The following is an 18,566-nucleotide window of genomic DNA, read 5'->3' on the forward strand; positions in this document are numbered from 1 at the left end:
AAATACTGACCACCTAATAAAAAAAAAAATCTCATGTCTTTGATGCAGCAACAAGTGATCACATGCTTTCACATGTGAACATAATAGCAATGAAGAAGAAAGAGCATGAAGTAATTTGAAAATTGAATTACATGATTATTTGCTTTTCAAAAAACCTGTAATTTTTTTAAGGAAAAAAAGTATACTTTGAATGTAATGAAAACTGCAAAAAATGTTCTACTTCTTTTAAAGTTATATACAAATAATTTATCCACCAAATTTAGTTTTGGATTATTTTCTATACTCAGCACTCTGATTTAGTGTAGTGTCTGAAGTGCCAGCGCCTTAGATATTTCTACTGTGAATCCTCCACCTCCCGGGTTCACGCCATTCTCCCGCCTCAGCCTCCGAGTAGCTGGGACTACAGGCGCCCGCCACCACGCCCGGCTAGTTTTTTGTATTTTTAGTAGAGACGGGGTTTCACCATGTTAGCTAGGATGGTCTCGATCTCCTGACCTCGTGATCCACCCGCCTCGGCCTCCCAAAGTGCTGGGATTACAGGCTTGAGCCACCGCGCCCGGCCTAAATATATTTTCATATCTGCTGCATCTGCAAAAATATATTTTAGTATGAATCCTCTGCTGCTTTTTAAGCTGTAGTTTTTGAAAAGGTCTTTCAAAATTTGTTACATTTGCAGGGTTTTTCTCAAATATAAATTCTCTGATGTTGGCCAGGTGTGGTGGCTCACACCTGTAATCCCAGCACTTTGAGAGGCTGAGGTGGGCGGATCACCTGAGATCAGGAGTTTGAGATGAGCCTGACCAACATGGAGAAACCCCGTCTCTTCCAAAAATACAAAATTATCCAGGCATGGTGGCACATGCCTGTAATCCCAGTTACTCGGGAGGCTGGAGCAGGAGAATCGCTTGAACCTGGGAGGCAGATGTTGCGGGGAGCCGAGATCACGCCATTACACTCCAGCCTGGATAACCAGCGAAACTCCATCTCAAAAAAAAAATTCTCTGATGTTAAACAAAGTTTAAGGGACTGCTTCAGGGGTTTCCTCTAGTACAAAATCAGTACAATAAGATTTGTGATACAAGGTACTACAACCCTCTTTATATTTGCAGTGTTTGTCTTCAAAATGATTACTCTTTTTCACATTAAAGGCTTATATTTTCTGAATGCTTTTTGGACAGTAATTGCATTTATAATGCTTTTATTAAGTATTAACTTTCTGATGCTGAATAAGATGTGAGCAGATATTAATGGGTTTTCCACACTCTTTATATTTGTATAATTTTTCTCAAGTATAAATTCTTTTCTGTGCAATAAGGTATGAACATAAATTAAGCTTTGCCACATTGTTCGCACTTGTAGTTTGTTCCAGTATGAATTATCTTACCTAAAATAAAGTGTGACAACCATTTAAAGACTGTCACATTCTTCACATTTTTGGAATTTCTCACCAGTATGATTACTTTTATGCTTGTAAGTTTGAGGTGGTGTCAAAATTATTGTCATATCTTTCAGGTTAGTAGGGTTTCTTTCCAGTATAAATTTTCTTATGTTTAATAAGACTTGTGAATTGCTTAAAAGCTTTGCCATAATTTTCACATTTGTAATTTTTCTCCGGTATGAATTATCTTATGTTTAGTAAGGACTGAGGACCATTTAAAAGCTTTGTCACATTCTTCACATTTGTAAGGTTTTTCTCCAGTATGAATTCTCTTATGTTTAGTAAGGTTTGAGGACTGGTTAAAGGCTTTGCCACATTCTTCACATGTGTAGGGTTTCTCTCCAGTATGAATTTTCTTATGTTTAGTAAGTTTTGAGGATTGGTTAAAAGCTTTGCCACATTCTTCACATTTGTATGGTTTCTCTCCAGTATGAATTACCTTATGGATAGTAAGGGTTGAGGGCCATTTAAAACCTTTGCCACATTCTTCACATTTGTAAGGTTTCTCTTCAGTATGAATTTTCTTATGTCTAGTAAGATTTGAGGACTGGTTAAAAGCTTTGCCACATTTTTCACATTCATAGGGTTTCTCTCCAGTATGAATTTTCTTATGTTCAGTAAGTTTTGAGGATTGGTTGAAAGCTTTTCCACATTCTTTACATTTGTAGGGCTTCTCTCCAGTATGAATTATCTTATGTTTAGTAAGGGTGGAAGAGTGTTTAAAAGCTTTACCACATTCTTTACATTTGTAAGGTTTCTCTGCAGTATGAATTATCTTATGTGTAGTAAGGTGTGAGAAATGATTAAAGGCTTTTCCACATTTTTCACATTTGTAGGGTTTCTCTCCCGTATGAATTATCTTGTGTGTAGTAAGGTGTGCAGACTGGTTAAAGGCTTTTCCACATTTTTTACATTTGTAGGGTTTCTCTCCAGTATGAATTATCTTATGTGTAGTTAGGTTTGAGGACTGCTTAAAGGCTTTGCCACATTCTTCACATTTGTAAGGTTTCTCTCCAGTATGAATTTTTCTGTGGGAAGTAAGGGTTGAAGATCGGTTAAAAGCTTTACCACATTCTTTACATTTGTAGGGTTTCTCTCCAGTATGAATTATCTTATGGGTAGTAAGAGTTGAGGATCGGTTAAAAGCTTTGCCACATTCTTCACATTTGTAGGGTTTCTCTCCAGTATGAATTTTCTTATGTTTAATAAGATTTGAGGACTGGTTAAAAGCTTTACCACATTCTTCACATTTGTAGGGTTTCTCTCCCGTATGAATTCTCTTATGTTTAGTAAGAGTTGAGGACCAGTTAAAGGTTTTTCCACATTCTTCACATTTGTAGGAATTTACTCTAGTATGAATTCTGCTATGTTGAGTTAGGCATGAAATCATTCGAAATGATTTGCCACAGTCTCTACATTTGAAAGGTTTCTTTTTAGTATGTCTTATCCTATGTCTGTTTGAATTTGAAAATTTATGAATGACTTTTACATATTTATCACATTGAAATATTTTGCTCTGGGTAGCTGTGAGACATTGGTTAAGTCCATTATAACCTCCTTTGTGCATCTTACACTCATCCACACTTTCACAGCCTTTTCTTAATGGCAAATTCTCATGTCTACACGTTCCATATCTTTTCAGTGTCGCTTTTTGGAAAGAATCTTTTACATTCTGCTCTGGCCAAAGGTCTTGGGCAAAATGAGAATATATAACTGAAAGAAATAAAAATGACATATTACTCCACTTGCTAGACTTAGATGAAGACAGTTTACAAATGTAACATATAAAACTAAACAAACTACATTAAGTAAGATGGCACAGCAAAATACCATAGGCCCTAAATGCTTCATAGACATATAAATGTAACAAAAACATACTGACCAAAATACATCTGTGGAAAATTTATAAATGAGTTAAGTGTGTGCAGTGCCCCAGGTGAGCATAATGCAAAGAGCCACATAGGAAAAAAACAGTTTATTACATTTACAACATAGCTCTTTCTGCTGCCCAATGTAACAGAGTGCCTTTAGAAGTAAATTGGCAACTCCTGGTTTCTTTTATAAAAGACAAGAAAAATAGTGGCAAAAACATTTTTATTTCTGATTTCCAGGGACTTTTCCAGACACTGGTTTCTGTACTGAAATAAATGGTATAGCATTGGAATGGCAGTTTGAGTCTGGTGAGATCAAAGGTAAATGCTACAGTAGCGAAGAGACTGCAATACTATAGGCAGGAAATAGTTGTAGCAAATGATTACTGACTATTAAGAAGAAACATGAACAAACTCCTTTAACTAAAAAAACCTAAAATATTCCAGACAAGACACTTCCTAAGAATATGTTAGAGAAACTCTCAGAATCTCTATCCAAGACCATTGGTTTCAGACTATGCCAGGACAAAGCTATAATATGAAGATTGTTACAGGTAGTTTGTTTTTAATGTCTAAATTTCAATGAAAGATTACAATGTATACAAAATATTAGGGCAACATAGCCCCATCAGAAATATAAAAATTTCAGAAAGCTACCATTAAAAATAAACATACACAAATTAGTTTTAAAAACCTGAATAATATTCAATGAGGAAAATAGAAACACAGAGAGCTATTGAAAATCTGAAGAATGAGGATAACAAAATATTAAAAATATAAAAAACCAGAAATTGTGGAAGTGAAAAATACAAAAAAAATTTAATATAAGAAAAAATGATGTAAAAATGAAGAAGCTCAACAAACTAGAATACATACAAAGATATTTTTAACAAACACATACATGAGTGCAATTTCAAGTCACAAACAAGTAGAGAATCCTGAAAGCTGCAAGATAAAAGTGATGTGTCATTTATAAGCATAGTCTTATGAGATAACCAGTAAATATGTCATGAAAAGTTTGCAAGCCAGAAGGAAACTGTGTGATTTTGTAATAGTCCTGAAATTAGTTTAAAAAGTATACTGGCACTGCCATTATTAGACTCGACTGCAGAAACCTGCGCTAGTGTCTGCCCTATATACAGAAGTCCTGAAGGATATTCAGTCTGTCCAAAAATAAAAAGGGAGTTACAGCTATCCAAGCCTCTTATAACAAACCAACTAAAGGTAGACCCTAGTGCAGACCCAGAAGCCTTGTGATTAAGCTACAACTCCTCTGAACTATAAACCCAGAGGGTATCCCATCACCCTGGGGGCCCAACAGAAGATCTTAACCTTCTGAAACCATTTTATAAAAACTTGAAGAGGGCCAGGCGCGGAGGCTCATGCCTATAATTCAAGCACTTTGGGAGGATGAGGCAGGTGGATCATGAGGTCAGGAGTTTGAGACCCGCCTGGCCAATACGCTGAAACTCTGTCTCTACTAAGATACAAAAAAATTGTCCAGGTGTGGTGGTGCACACTTGTAGTCACAGCTACTTGGGAGGCTGAGGCAGGGGAATCACCTGAACCCAGGAGGCAGAGGTTGCAGTGAGACGAGATCGTGCCACTGCACTCCAGCCTGGTGACAGAGCGAGACTCCGTCTCAAAACAAACAAACAAACAAACAAAACAAAACAAAACAAAACCTGAAGAGCTGTTTGCTCATTCAAATTCATACACACCAATGCAAAACTATATTGTGCTCATTGTAAAATGTGAAATAGAGGTTCCTCTTCAAAGGGACTTTTCTCCTCATCTAATTAGGAATAAATAGTAACTTCTCTTAGAATCAAAATGTATTCAAAGATCTGTGCTAACATTCTTAGATATCTGCTAGCCATAATAAACTAATCAATGTATGTGTTCTTAGCTCCCACATTTTAGCCTAAATATTTGCCCTGGCATGCTTATACTGGTCCAAGCAAGCATTAGGTCATAGCCTGTTAATATTCCTTATTTGGAAGTGTTTTCACCTTTCTCAGCATTCCACAAGTTGCTCCCTCCTTCCTTTGTTCTCCTCTGCCTTTGCCTCTTTTAGAAAGTTCTAAGTTGCTAGCCAATTGGGACAAATACAGAATGTGAGGTCCCGCTGTAGCCAGTGGAAACCGGACACAGCAGTAGGGTGAACACATCAGGTTATAAGTGACCCTGTCTCCTTTGTTCAGTGCATTCTTGTGGCAAAACTGTTCGCGAGTGTACTCTTTCTGCAGAAAGTAAACTAGACTTGCTGAGAGATCCTTTGTCTCTCAAAGGATTTTTGTGACATCAAGCACCCGTTCCCAATACTATTGTCAATGCTTCCATTTTAATATAGCACTGGAAGTATGTGGCAGAATTAGTAAAAAAAAATTTTTAAAGCCATTGAAATTGAAGACAAATAAGTAAAAGTTGCTGGTTGTAGATCATATAATCTTATATATAGAAAACCATCAACCATAGTACATTAAAACCTGTCTAAACTAATAAATACACTCAGTAAATTAGCAAAATATAAAATTAACATACAAGTATAAATTATGGTTCCATATATTTAAAACAAACTATCTGATAAAGAAAACAATCTATTTATAATAGCATCAAAATAACAAATTTCTGAGAACAAATTTAACCAAAGAGGTAAAACATTTTTACACTGGAAGATATAAGATATCATAGAAAGAAATAAGAGAAGACAGAAATAAATTTTAAAATATTTCATGTCTATGGATTGAAAGAATAAATATTGTTAAAGTGCCATGTTACACAAAGTAACCTATAGATTCAATAAACTCCCTATCAAAATTCTAGTGGCGGCCAGGCGTGGTGATCACACCTGTAATCCTAGCACTTTGAGAGGCCAAGGCAGGTGGATCACCTGAGGTCAGGAGTTTGAGACCAGCCTGACCAACATGGAGAAACCCTGAGGTGGACGTTGCAGTGAGCCGAGATCACACCATAGAATTTCAGCCTGGGTAACAAAGAGTGAAAAAAAAAAAAATCTAGTGGCAGTTTTTATGGTAATGAAAAATACAATTCTAAAACATACATGAAACTACAATAAACTTTGAATAGCCAAAGCAATCTTGAGGTAAAAGAACAAAGCATAGGGGCATCATACTTTATAATTTCAAACTCTATTTCAAGACTGTAGTAATACAAACAGGATGGAATGTGCAGAAAAATGAACAAAAAAACCCCCTCAATGGAACAGAAACTACTACTCACACATTTCAAACATGATGCAAAAATAGAATTTAAAAAATTGTTCAACAGTTTTTCAAAATTATGCAGATCTTTGTGTGTCCCCCAAAACAATGAAAAACAGTCAGACTGTGCAGTCTCTTATATGCCACAAAAAGGACTTTGGCTCTAACTGTAAACTTGAAGATCACCAAAGGGAAAGTAGAAGATGCCCCTATGTGAGGGCAAAAAAAAAAAAAAAAAAAGAAGAAAAGAACAAAAAGAAAAGAAAAGAAAAAAGAAAGAAACCTCAGGCTTCCGAGAAACTATTTTCTTTGGAACACAGTTTCCGAAATCACATTTTAAGGACTGGTATTCTCCTTGACCTTTGGACCTCTCATCTCTGCTGTCTATTGTATTCATTTTCACTTTCACCTACCTGGGGATTTGGCCACCATGATCTCATGTCTCTTCATACTCCAGGCCTCTTTTCCTTGCTCTAGACAAGTGATCAGGTCTGGCTTAGAAACAGCAATACCTGTTTTATTAAAAATAAATAATATAAATCCTGCTCATCTTCTCTAATGACCAATCTAGTAATGTGCTTAGATAGTAAATCCCAAAATACTAATTTATAACAGACATTTCCAAATACTTAAAAAATATTTTTGATTTGTAGGTTCTTAGTTTTACTATCCAGTACTATTGAATCAAAAATTGGTGTTGGCAATTACTTTTTAAGGTATGGGCAAAAATATTTTATGCCACGAAATTTGTGGAATTTAGTAATCTAGAGTGAAGGATACAGATTAGCTCAGGAATTTGGAAAGTTAAGGTAAAAATGAAACATCTTGAACAAATTCTTTTCTACATGTATTAATCCTCAAGGTTTTCTTGAAAACAGGGATCTGAAACTAATGTATGCAAAGCACACTTTACCAAAAAAAATTCCACAAAGAAAAGAAATAACACCTTTAGGGTATATTAGGAATTGTGTATTGAAGTTATGCTCACCCAGGAAGACCAGGTTTCTGTAGTTCTCTAACATCACATTTCTATATAAATTCCGCTGTGCCGTGTCCAGGCATTGCCACTCCTTCAGAGAGAATTCTATGGCCACATCCCTAAATGTCAATGGTCCCTGAAAAATACACACACATACACACGATTACCAAGTGGTTACGAAAAGCATTTTTAATTTGACTCAAGGTGAAATGAGAGTAAAGGTAATTTTCTGACTTATAGGAGGAACTAAAATTATAAAATAAAATAATTTTCTACTATTTAGAAATATTCTCTAATGTATTTTTTAACTCTAAGAAAAGAGAGTGGCATAAGATCCACAATATCAGTGTATACATGATACTTTTCTGGACGACATAGTATAAAATTAAGGGCATAAAAATGTATATTTTTTGAGTGCTGTATATGCATTGTAGAGAATGAATTGTGTATGTGTTTCAGATGGAAAAGACAGGTTGAATTAGAAGGTACTTTTTACATTTTAATGTGTACAATAAACTGGAGAACTTGTTAACGCAGGTTGTTTTTTCAGATGATCTGGAATAAAGTCTGATTGTCTGAATTTCTAACAAGCTCACCAGTAAGGTCAATGTTTTTGGTCAAGAATAATATTTTGTCAAACATCCAGTAAGGGGAAGAGTGCTATGTTTTTCCTAATTTTTCTGGCCTGTAAACAAAGATAAGAGCTTTGACTTTCCAAAGACAGATATATGCAAAAAAAAAAAAAAAAAACACACCAAAAAAACACAAAAAAAACCAAAAAAACAAAACAAAAAAACCCCCAAAAAACTAAGAAAAAAGGGCAGCTGCTGAATTAACTGTGATGGTTTATGTACATTAGCTGCATTACGATAATAATGAAGAGAAAAATAATTAACTCTATAGTGATAAAATCTGTCAGAGAACTCTTTAACCAAGTGAATCATTAACATGAACTGCACTAGGACAAATTTTTATGACGTGCTGATGCACACGGAATGACACAGCATCATGGCTGTGATACTGCCCCTCCAAAACTAAATTACAGTCTGAATTTTAACATTAAAAAATCAGTTTTATGCAAAGTTCAGGATACAGATATCTTCCCTGTTCTATAATTTGTAATAGCAATTTTAAGTCATCTTTCTTTAGCACCCTAGAGAGCAGGTATCTCCTGACAATTTTTGTTTAGAACTTTCTGGGTAATAAATGTCATCTTGTTTAACTAAGCATTTCCTTGATCCTGTTTTGCATAGAGGTAATGGAGAATACAGATGGAACCTCAACATTACATGTTTTCCATCTTTACAAACGACTCCAGCTTTCCGCCAATAGAAATCTTGAGTATCCACACCTTTTCATGTTCAACAGTGACAAAGGGAACATTTTTAATAGTGCAGATTATAAATTCGTGGTAGGAATTCTGCATGGCATATAAGAAGCCACAATGTAAAGAATGTAGAAAGGGCTCTGGTATATAGAAACAAATATTTTTCAGACACCCTTGACTATCACAAAATGTTTTAAAAGTAGTTAAAATAAACTCTTTAGGGAGGAATAATACAATAGAGAAGTAATGATGTGCATGGCATTCTAGGAGGCACAGTGGACACAGCTCTTGATCTGAGACACGTTTTGCTTTAAAAAAAAAGCCATTTTTTCTTCTTTCTCCTTCTTTTCTGGGAATCCTTTTCAGATGAGATTCTTTGAACAAATTACAGCTGCATGTTGAGAATATGTCTTTAAAGATGTCAGCATCACCTGCTTATCTGCTACCACGAGACCCACAGGCAGAAGGATCAAGACCGGCAGAAAAAGCTCACTCATTTCTGTCTATAACGGAAGAGATTCAGGAACAATGAGCTGCTCCATGGAGATCAAAATACATTTCACTTTTCCTGTTCTCAGGTGCCCTCCCCCGTCACAGACATCAGCAATTTCTGCTACAATAATGAAAATATGGGCCATGGCTGGGCTTGGTGGCTCAATCCTGTAATCCCAGTACTTTGGGAGGCCGAGGCAGGCAGATCATGAGGTCAGAAGATCGAGACCATCCTGGCTAACACAATGAAACACCGTTTCTACTAAAAATACAAAAAATTAGCCAGGCGTAGGGGCATGCGCCTGTAGTCCCAACTACTAGGGAGGCTGAAGCAGGGGAATCGCTTGAACCCAGGAGGCAGAGGTTGCGGTGAGCTGAGATTGCACCACTGCACTCCAGTGAAACTCCATCTCAAAAAAAAAAAAAAAAAAAAGAAAAGGAAAAGAAAATATGGGCCACATTGCCCTGTCCCTACCAAACCCAAACAGAAACAGTCCTGTGGCCACCCTTTAGTGCAAAGGTAGAACTTAACACATCAATGTACCTGGAACACCTCATACTTGATTCTGGCCTCACCTTAGAGTCACATGAAGCACTTCATTACTACAACATGGATGCTTTCCCCCAGAACAATAAACAGAATCCATGGAAAGGGCACAAGTAAAGAGATTTCTGCAAATTGGCCATGGAATCCTAATGAGAAGCCTGGGCTGATAACCACTTAGCTAAGCATTGCCTCTCAAGCCTTAATGAGCTTATAAATCACTTGGTAATTTTGACTTCATTCTATGTAATGTGATTCTGCAGGTTTGGAAAGGGTCCATGAATGGGGTTTTAAACAAGTCCCCTGTCAATGCTGATGTTGCTCCCCCTGGGCTCATTATTAGCATTAGAGAAAGCAGACACAGCACAGGGTCCCTTACACTCAGCACTCTTGTCACAACCAAATACTTCTGGTACAAATAAAGACAACACATCTCTGCCAGGCACGGTGGCTCATGCCTGTAATCTCAGCACTTTGGGAGGCCGAGGCAGGCAGATCACATGAGGTTGACAGTTTGAGACCAGCCTGACCAACATGAAGAAACCCAGTCTCTCTACTAAAAATACAAAAAATTAGCCAGATGTGGTGGTGATTGCCTGTAATCCCAGCTACTCGGGAGGCTGAGGCAGGAGAATCACTTGAACCCGGGAGGCAGAGGTTGTGGTGGGCTGAGATCATGCCATTGTACTCCAGCCTGGGCAGCAAGAGCAAAACTCTGTCTCTAAATAAATAAATAAATAAAACCCATCTCCATCCTAAAGTATCATATTCTTTGCTGGTTCATTAAAGTTTACAGAGGAAACAGAAGGCAGCAATGTCTGAATAAGCCTGCATTTGGCAACAACATGTACACATGTACTAATGCAAGATACATTAAGCAGGAACAATGTACTCAAAAGGATGTTAAAGAGCACTGTGTTGGCAATAACACATTACGTGATTTCATCATCATAACACTCTGAAAGCTGTTGTTTAATAATTCTTAGGATTTAATTAAAGAGCCCAGCCTTTCTATTTCTTCTTGTTTCTCTGTCATTGATTTTTTTTTTAATTGCATAGAAGAAAAGCTAAATGTAGACAGATGAGAATAATACAGAAAAGAAGGTTTAATGTATTTTAGAGAAGTTTTTACCATATTTATATTTAATTTTACGTGACTTGCAGAGCAACTACTGGATTTGCAAAAGTAGAAAACAAGTTGTTAAACAATGTAGAACTGCAAGCACTGGTTTTAATAAAAAAATTAAAAATTAAGACCCTAAAATACATACTTTATTTTTACCATTTATCTGTTTTGAGGTTTTAGGAGATTGTGAGCACTATCTCTAGAAAGGCAGCAGGATTCACCAGACAAAAACTCTGATCTTGTCTTCTTTTTTTTTTTTTGAGACAGAGTCTTGCCCTGTCACCTAGGCTGGAGTGCAATGGCATGATCTCAGCTCACTGCAACTTCCACCTCGTGGGTTCAAGAGACTCTCCTGCCTCAGCCTCCCAAGTAACTGGGGTTACAGGTGCACACTAGCACACCAGGGTAATTTTTGTATTTTTTTTTTAGTAGAGATTGGGTTTCACCATGTTGGTCAGGCTGGTCTCAAACTCCTGACGTTATGATCTGCCCACCTTGGCCTCCCAAAGTGCTGGGATTACAGGCATAAGCCACCGCGCCTGGCCCAAAACTCTAATTTCTTCTAACAAATTGTGTGAGGCAAGACTCCAGAGTGGGGCCAGACCTAAATAAGGCCTCTAAATAGGTTAAATCTAAACAGAACTGGGGCACGGAGAGGACTCTGTGTAGAATTATGTTCTCTATGCCACTGGGGTATTTCCAGTTCTGTTTTGCCTAAGCTTACCTAACAGAAACTTAAATCCCAGAGTTTGTGTAATTTTAATCTTTTTAAGCCACTGTCCCCTCAATTTTACAACATATACTAATCAGAAATTTAAAGAAATACTTTAAGGTTTTCTAGGGTAATTTTATTATAAGATATATATGTATTCTTAGCAAGGTAAAAGAAATAGAAATAGGCTGGGTGCAGTGACTCATGCCTGTAATCCCAGCACTTTTGGAGGCTGAGGTGGGAGGATCACAAGGTCAGGTGTTCGAGACCAGCCTGGCCAAGATGGTGAGGCCCTGTCTCTACTAAAAATACAAAAATTAGCCAGGTGTGGTGGTGTGCACCTGGAGTCCCAGTTAGTTGGGAAGCTGAAGCAGAAGAATTGCTTGAACCTGGGAGGCAGAAGTTGCAGCGAGCTGAGATCGTGCGATTGCACTCCAGCCTGGGTGACAGAGCAAGACTCTGTCTCAAGAAAAAAAAAAAAAGAAATCAGAGTTTTTGTCTGGTGAATCCTGTCACTGTACTCCAGCCTGGGCGACAGAGCAAGGCTCTATCTCAAAAAAAAAAAAAAAAAAAAGTAAGAGCTCAATAAGAACACGTACACAAAAAAAGAAACAACAGACAACGAGGCCTAGTAAGGGTGGAGGCTGAGATGACAAGGAGAATTTGAATAAATATTTGTTTGGTGTTATGCTTAGTACCTCTGTGACAAAATAATCAACACCAAACCCCCGTGACACAATTTTACCTATATAAGAAACCTGCACGTGTACCCCTGAACCAAAATCAAAAGTTAAAAGAAAAAAACCTGATGAGTGGGGAAAAGTACAATGTAGGTGGAAGGATTGTAGGTTTTTGCTACATATAGATAGCGGTCCCAGTGGGGCTGTACTCTGATTTATTTGTGCCTGTGCAGGCAGATGGGATTATGAACAGGTGGTCCAGAACCCTAGCTTGGTGGAGAAAACAGTTTGCTGCTGCAGATTCAGTGTCTGGGGGTTGGGCTATGCCAGGAGAATTGTAGACACTCTTGTGGGATTTTGGCAAGAAACACTAGGATCCACAATGACGTGGTAAAAGTCCCGAGGATGATGACTAGTCTTGAGAGGGATGTGGATACGTCAATGTCTAGTGTGTGTTTGTGAGTGGGTGGGACTCCTGTGGTGGCAGCTGCAAGAAAAGGGGGTCTGTCATCAGAGGTCCTTTCCTCCAAGTTTTCAGTCCACAGTCACCCTGGGAGGAGACCTGGAATCACAAGACAATGGGTAATGTGACAGCCCGTGTACATGAGAGCAGAGCCTCCCATTTCCACACACCCAGAGTTCCATTCGAGGCCAGGCCTCCGTGATATCTTTTTTCTGGTATCAAATCTGTAGAGTTTGCTGAACACTAAGCAATTCTCCAATATCTACTAATTATCTGAAATTTGAATTCTGACACCACCCAGAGTCAGCACAGACCCTGATTCAGGGTTCGGTCCCACAACATTGTCCTCATTACAGATGCCAGTCACAAACCCCATAGGCCCATCTATGCTTCTGAGCTACTAGTAGTTTAAAATGTGGGGATTCTCATAACCTCCCTCTAGTTCAATAATTTGATAGAGCTACTCGCAGAACTCATCAAACACTGTAGTTATGTTTACTGGTTTATTATAAAAGATACAACCCAGAAAAAGTCAAATGAAAGAAATGTAGAGGATAAAGAAAAGAGGTGGGGAAAAATGAAACATACATAATCCTGGAAAATAGCTGTGATTAATAACATTCATCCTTTGTGTGCTCCAGCAACAGTTTATGAAAAGAAACACTTTTTTTTTTTTTTTCCCTCAGACGGAGTCTTGCTCTGTCGCCAGGGTGGAGTGTAGTGGCACGATCTCGGCTCACTGCAACCTCCGCCTCCTGCTTCAAGAGATTCTTCTGCCTCAGCCTCCCAAGTAGCTGGGACTACAGGCACATACCACCACGCCCGGCTGATTTTTGTATTTTTAGTAGAGACAGGGTTTCACCATCTTGGTCAGGCTGGTCTTGAACTCCTGACATCGTGATCCTCACGTCTCGGCCTCCCAAAGTGTTGGGATTACAGGCGTGAGCCACCACACCTGGCCAGAAACACCCTTCTTATTATGACTTAGAAGGTGCTCCCTTTTCTTACCTATCACATAGCCAGATATATACTCTATACATTTTCTTCCTTTTCTCATTAAAAAAATCAGCTGAATTTTTGAGTAGGTGTTGGAATTTGTCTTCACTGGTCTAAATAAAATAATTTATTTATCTTTTTAATTTGTATTTTTTTTGAGACAGAGTGCAATGGCACGATATCGGCTCACCACAACCTCTGCCTCCTGGGTTCAAGGGATTCTCCTGCCTCAGCCTCCCGAGTAGCTGGGATTACAGGCATGTACCACCATGCCCGGCTAATTTTGTATTTTTAGTAGAGACAGGGTTTCTTTGTGTTGGTCAGGCTGGTCTCAAACTCCTGACCTCAGGTGAAATGCCCACCTCAGCCTCCCAAAGTGCTAGGATTACAGGCGTGAGCCACCATGCACAGAAATAAAATACTTCTTAATCAAACTTCACTTAACTTTATTTTTTTTCCCACAGGCTCCTGAACTTTGAGCTACCCTGAGTGTGAGTCAACATACAACCCCATTTTATGTCCCTCCTACATATATGCTGACTTCAGGGTAAAACATTCTCTGATCTAAAATCTGATTTTTTTCCCCTCTCCATTTGCCATTCCCCTCCCACCTTTTTTCTAATCTTTTATGCTCCTCCCTAGGAAACAAAGCCTTTGTCTGCCTGAACTTTGCAAGCCATAAAGATTATACAGTTGGTACTTCCTCCTGTTGCAATATTCCTCTGGAATTCATTTTTTTTTTTACACAAATCTAACTTTGTTTTATTTTACAAACTCTAGAAAGTGCCTCAAAACAATAAAAAAGTTTCTCATCAGTAAGACTCCCAGTTTCCTTTCATCTTAACCTTAACTGCATGTGCCTGTGGGGCCCCAGCTTTCCAGGGCTTTGGAGATTCTCTTAGGATAAAGACTTCTTCCATGGCTGGGGTGAGCAGGCTGGGACATCTGCAGGGGAGGCTCCCCAGAAAGAACTAACTGGGCATTTAATAACCTTTTATTGTAGGCTTAATATTAGCCTTAGGTTGCAGTCACTGGGTTCAAGCTTTAATTTCCACATCAGATTTATTCCCTTGGTTTTTGAAACTGAAAACTCCAATGAAATCACTCAAACATTGTGTTCATATAAAAAAAGGAAATTTTTGGTGCTTACATTTTATACCTCAATTAGAAAAGCAAACACACCTATTCCTTTTCAACAATGAACATATTATTTTATTATTTCTATAAAAAATCATGTAGTAAACAATTCGTCATGGGAACACTTCTAAGAGGTACCTTCTAAGAGGTACCAAGTTTCATCTCATAAAATTTAGCACGAAACTTAAAAATCAAGATAACAGGATATGGGACAGAAATATTCACTGCCACAACTTTGCCCTGCAAAAAGAAAAATTGATGTTTTCATGAATCTATGTAACTCACCAATTATACACCACATTCTCTTATGGAAATCTATTTATTTTCTACAGCCAAAATAGAAGAGAGACTTTTCCTAATTTTCTCCTTGATAACATTCTAAAAGCTAAGACTTGGAATTCTGTTTAGAATCACCCAGCCACAAGCACACTTGAGAAAAATCTTAAACTCACACTGACAAAGGAAAAGGTAAATGAGAATTCTTAAATGGAATATATGATTAGATTTTAATTTTTTTTTCTAAAACCCACTTCTTTTACGCCCTGTGCAAACATTTTTGTGCCTTTTAAACTTCACTCATTAAATGCAATTTACAATTAAAAGAAGCTGAAGTCAAAATAAGTGAACAAATCTTTTCAAGGTGACAGACCCACGGAGTGACAGTGCTGATTAGAAAACACATGTGTCTGACCTATGTGTCAAGTCAGGCCACTCAATCACTTGAAAGATTCTCCCACCCACTCCTGCTCACTAAAGTTCTCAATGACCAGCCTCTCAAGAGACACTGCACTATACCCCAGTGACTGCCCCAAGTGCATTTTACTTTGCAAGTTCTTGCACCATCTCACCGGGGTGACTTTTTTCTGTCTTTTGGGATACTATTTGTTCTTTCACAAATCTTAGAGAATCCAGTGGGTAAAAATTATTTCTGCATTTTTCTCTCAATACCAGCATCTGACTGGCTGACCAGCAATGTGTCTCCAAGAGAAGCTGGGTTGGGTGAAGTCAATCTTTTTTTTTTTTTTTTTTTTAATACAGAGTCTCACTCTTTTGCCCAGGCTAGAGTGCAGTGGTGCAATCTCGGCTCACTGCAACCTCTGCCTCCCGGGTTCAAGCAATTCTTCTGCCTCAGCCTCCCTAGCAGCTGGGATTACAGGTGTGTGCCACCATGCCTGGCTAATTTTTGTATTTTTAGTAGAGATGGGGTTTCACTATATTGGCCATGCTGGTCTCAAACTCCTGACCTCGTGATCCGCCCGCCTCGGCCTCCCAAAGTGCTGGGATTACAGGTGTGAGCCACCGCGCCCAGCCGGATGAAGTCAATCTTAATGTCTCAAGGAGTTAGCTTTTCAAAGGAAGAGTACACCAGGAGACTGCACTCACACCCAGAGTATCTACCTGCTCCCTTGATGGGATACACTTCATACCTCAGGTTGTCCTGTGAGAGAAAATGACCCAGCAGCTGATATTCACTAGACACTCTAGCCAACAGAGCCACCGTGGTGGGCATCTGGGTTTATCCCCAGACAGTACTGAAAACCCAGGACCAGGAAAAAACTGAAGAGTGGCTGATGATCCATCACCCCATAAAGTTTCCAAATGGAAACCTTGACCCAACACCATTCTGATAGGAACTCTGTGCCTAGGGAAGATAAAAGGAAGAGACACAGAGATTTTTTTACCATATGGGGTCAGGGATTATTATTCGCTTTCTTCTCATGGGAAATATTTACAAACAGAAGACAATGTTTTAAATAGTGCCATCCAATGGTTTGTCAAAGAATTATTAATTGAAATATAATAAAATGTACAATAAAGGACAAATAATTGATTATGTGTATCAGGGAGGGGAAGGTGGCATTTGGGAATGTCAACGACACTGGAAATTTAGTATTTTACTGTAAATCAGAGTTAATCTGGAAGAACAGGGAGTAAGAACTAGATTTGAGACCCTGCTTCAGACACGTGTGAAAAATGCAGGGGAAAAGAAGTACCCTGTGGACTGTGCAAATAATTCAGTGGCAGGCAATTAGACTGAGGTGGCTCTAGTCCCTGGGGTCCTCCTTTTTAAAAAAATCTAACTAATAATGTATTTTTTAGTAAATTACCACATCGGGGAAAACAAAATTCAGGCTTAACCAACTATAAACTGCCAATTAAACTCTGATTACATAACCTGAAAATTGCCAACACGATCGTACAAATTAAGAGACTACATAACTGTACCTAACCAATTACTAAATTTGATGTTCTTCATCATGCACCTTATAAAAGTCTTTTATTCAAGCCTCCCATGGACCACAAACTACAAGCCATAGCTGAGCGCTCTACAATACTTGAACCACTTTTTAAGTTCTTTAACACTTTTGCGGTGACTCCTATACTTTTTTTTTTTTTTTTTTGAGACAGTTTCGCTCCTGTTGCCCAGGCTGGAGTGCAGTAGCGCGATCTCAGCTCACTGCAACCTCCGCCTCCCGGGTTCAAGCGATTCTCCTGCCTCAGCCTCCTGAGTAGCTGGGATTGTAGGCCCACGCCATGACGCCCGGCTAATTTTTGGGTGTTTTTTTTTTTTTTTTTTTTAATTGAGACAGGGTTTCACCATGTTGGCCAGGATGGTCTTGAACTCTGACCTCAGATGATCTGCCCGCCTCGGCTTCCCAAGGTGCTGAAACTACAGGCGTGAGCCACAGCGCCCGTCCCCCCATACATTTTTAATAGAAAAGAAAGAGGAACTGGGAACCCCAAAGACCAAAGCTCTTCCCATTCATGAACCCGCACCCCGAGTCAGGATTCTCCCCTGACGACCCTCCCGTGGTCCCTGCTCAATCAGGGAGAGACGCGGTGCTGCGGATGCAGAGCTGCCCAGAGAGGGTTCCAGTCCAGGGCACAGTCACTGCGCAGGGAAGAGACAGGACGCCCGGGCACGGCTGTCAGCGCAGCCGCCATCTTATGGCTGAAGGGGACTAGGGCCGAGCTGGGCAAAAAGAACTCCGAGCGCAGATTGTGGAGCTGACTACAGGGAGGCCCGAGTCCCGCCACAGCCGCTTCCCACCGGTTTCAACCAACCTCTTTCCGCTCTCGGGATGGCGCAAACGGCACTCTCACCATTTCTAGGCTTCCAGGGGGTCCCAGCATCTTAGTTGTGGATCACCCAATACCTGCAGGTTACAGGGACACAGAGGCTTGGCCTCTAGGAGCAGAGGACACAGAGCAGAGAAGACAAGACCTGGAGCACAGGCAGGAGCGAGAGACAAAGGCCCCGCCACATCCCGGAAGCCGCCCTGTCTGCTCCAGCTGCGTTCCTGATTGGACGGTTCCCAGCCCAGCGTCTCTGATTGGATAATATTTAAGGCACGTCTTTTCAGGCCGTGAGTGACAGAAGATGTGATTGGATGCTGGGCTGAAAAAGGAAAGAGTGACAGCCTAGGCTGCAGCCTTTTCAGACAGGGCTTCCTTCCTGAGCTGAGTCAGGCCCACACCAGAGGGTATTTGCCCTTAACCTCGTGTATCAAGTTATATGCATTCAAAAATAATATATTGTATGGCTATTCACAAATGAACAAAGTATAACAACAAT

At 39.2% G+C, this 18,566-nt stretch overlaps 2 protein-coding genes across 11 annotated transcripts in view; one reads left to right on the top strand and one right to left on the bottom strand.

Annotated features, from left to right (window-relative positions):
* The window catches only part of LOC103879999, a 42,546-nt gene that overhangs the window by 23,147 nt on the left and 833 nt on the right, over window positions 1-18,566 (top strand). For 5 of the 10 annotated variants that reach the window (XR_004180500.1, XR_001897881.3, XR_001897882.3 and 2 more), the window contains 2 exons: window positions 14,317-14,399; window positions 14,495-15,192. The exons of 2 other annotated variants lie outside the window; for them this stretch is intronic. Coding sequence is in view for 1 of the 8 variants with exons in the window: in XM_031660357.1 (XP_031516217.1) it covers window positions 14,317-14,331 (15 nt within the window). In the remaining 7 variants the exon portion in view is untranslated. Of the gene's footprint in view, window positions 1-9,205; window positions 9,285-14,316; window positions 14,400-14,494; window positions 15,193-18,566 lie in introns of those variants that run through there. 3 more of the 10 variants (XR_001897885.3, XM_031660357.1, XR_001897887.3) reach the window with 2 other exon arrangements.
* On the bottom strand, window positions 1,140-18,536 carry LOC103879998 (zinc finger protein 85). The gene is given in 5 exon segments (XM_009194005.4): window positions 1,140-1,604; window positions 1,606-3,151; window positions 6,947-7,045; window positions 7,522-7,648; window positions 18,056-18,536. Coding segments are annotated over 5 exon segments (1,932 nt in total). The 5' UTR covers window positions 18,125-18,536; the 3' UTR covers window positions 1,140-1,513.

This window comes from Papio anubis, chromosome 20, assembly GCF_008728515.1.
Source record: "Papio anubis isolate 15944 chromosome 20, Panubis1.0, whole genome shotgun sequence".
Lineage (NCBI taxonomy): Eukaryota > Metazoa > Chordata > Mammalia > Primates > Cercopithecidae > Papio > Papio anubis.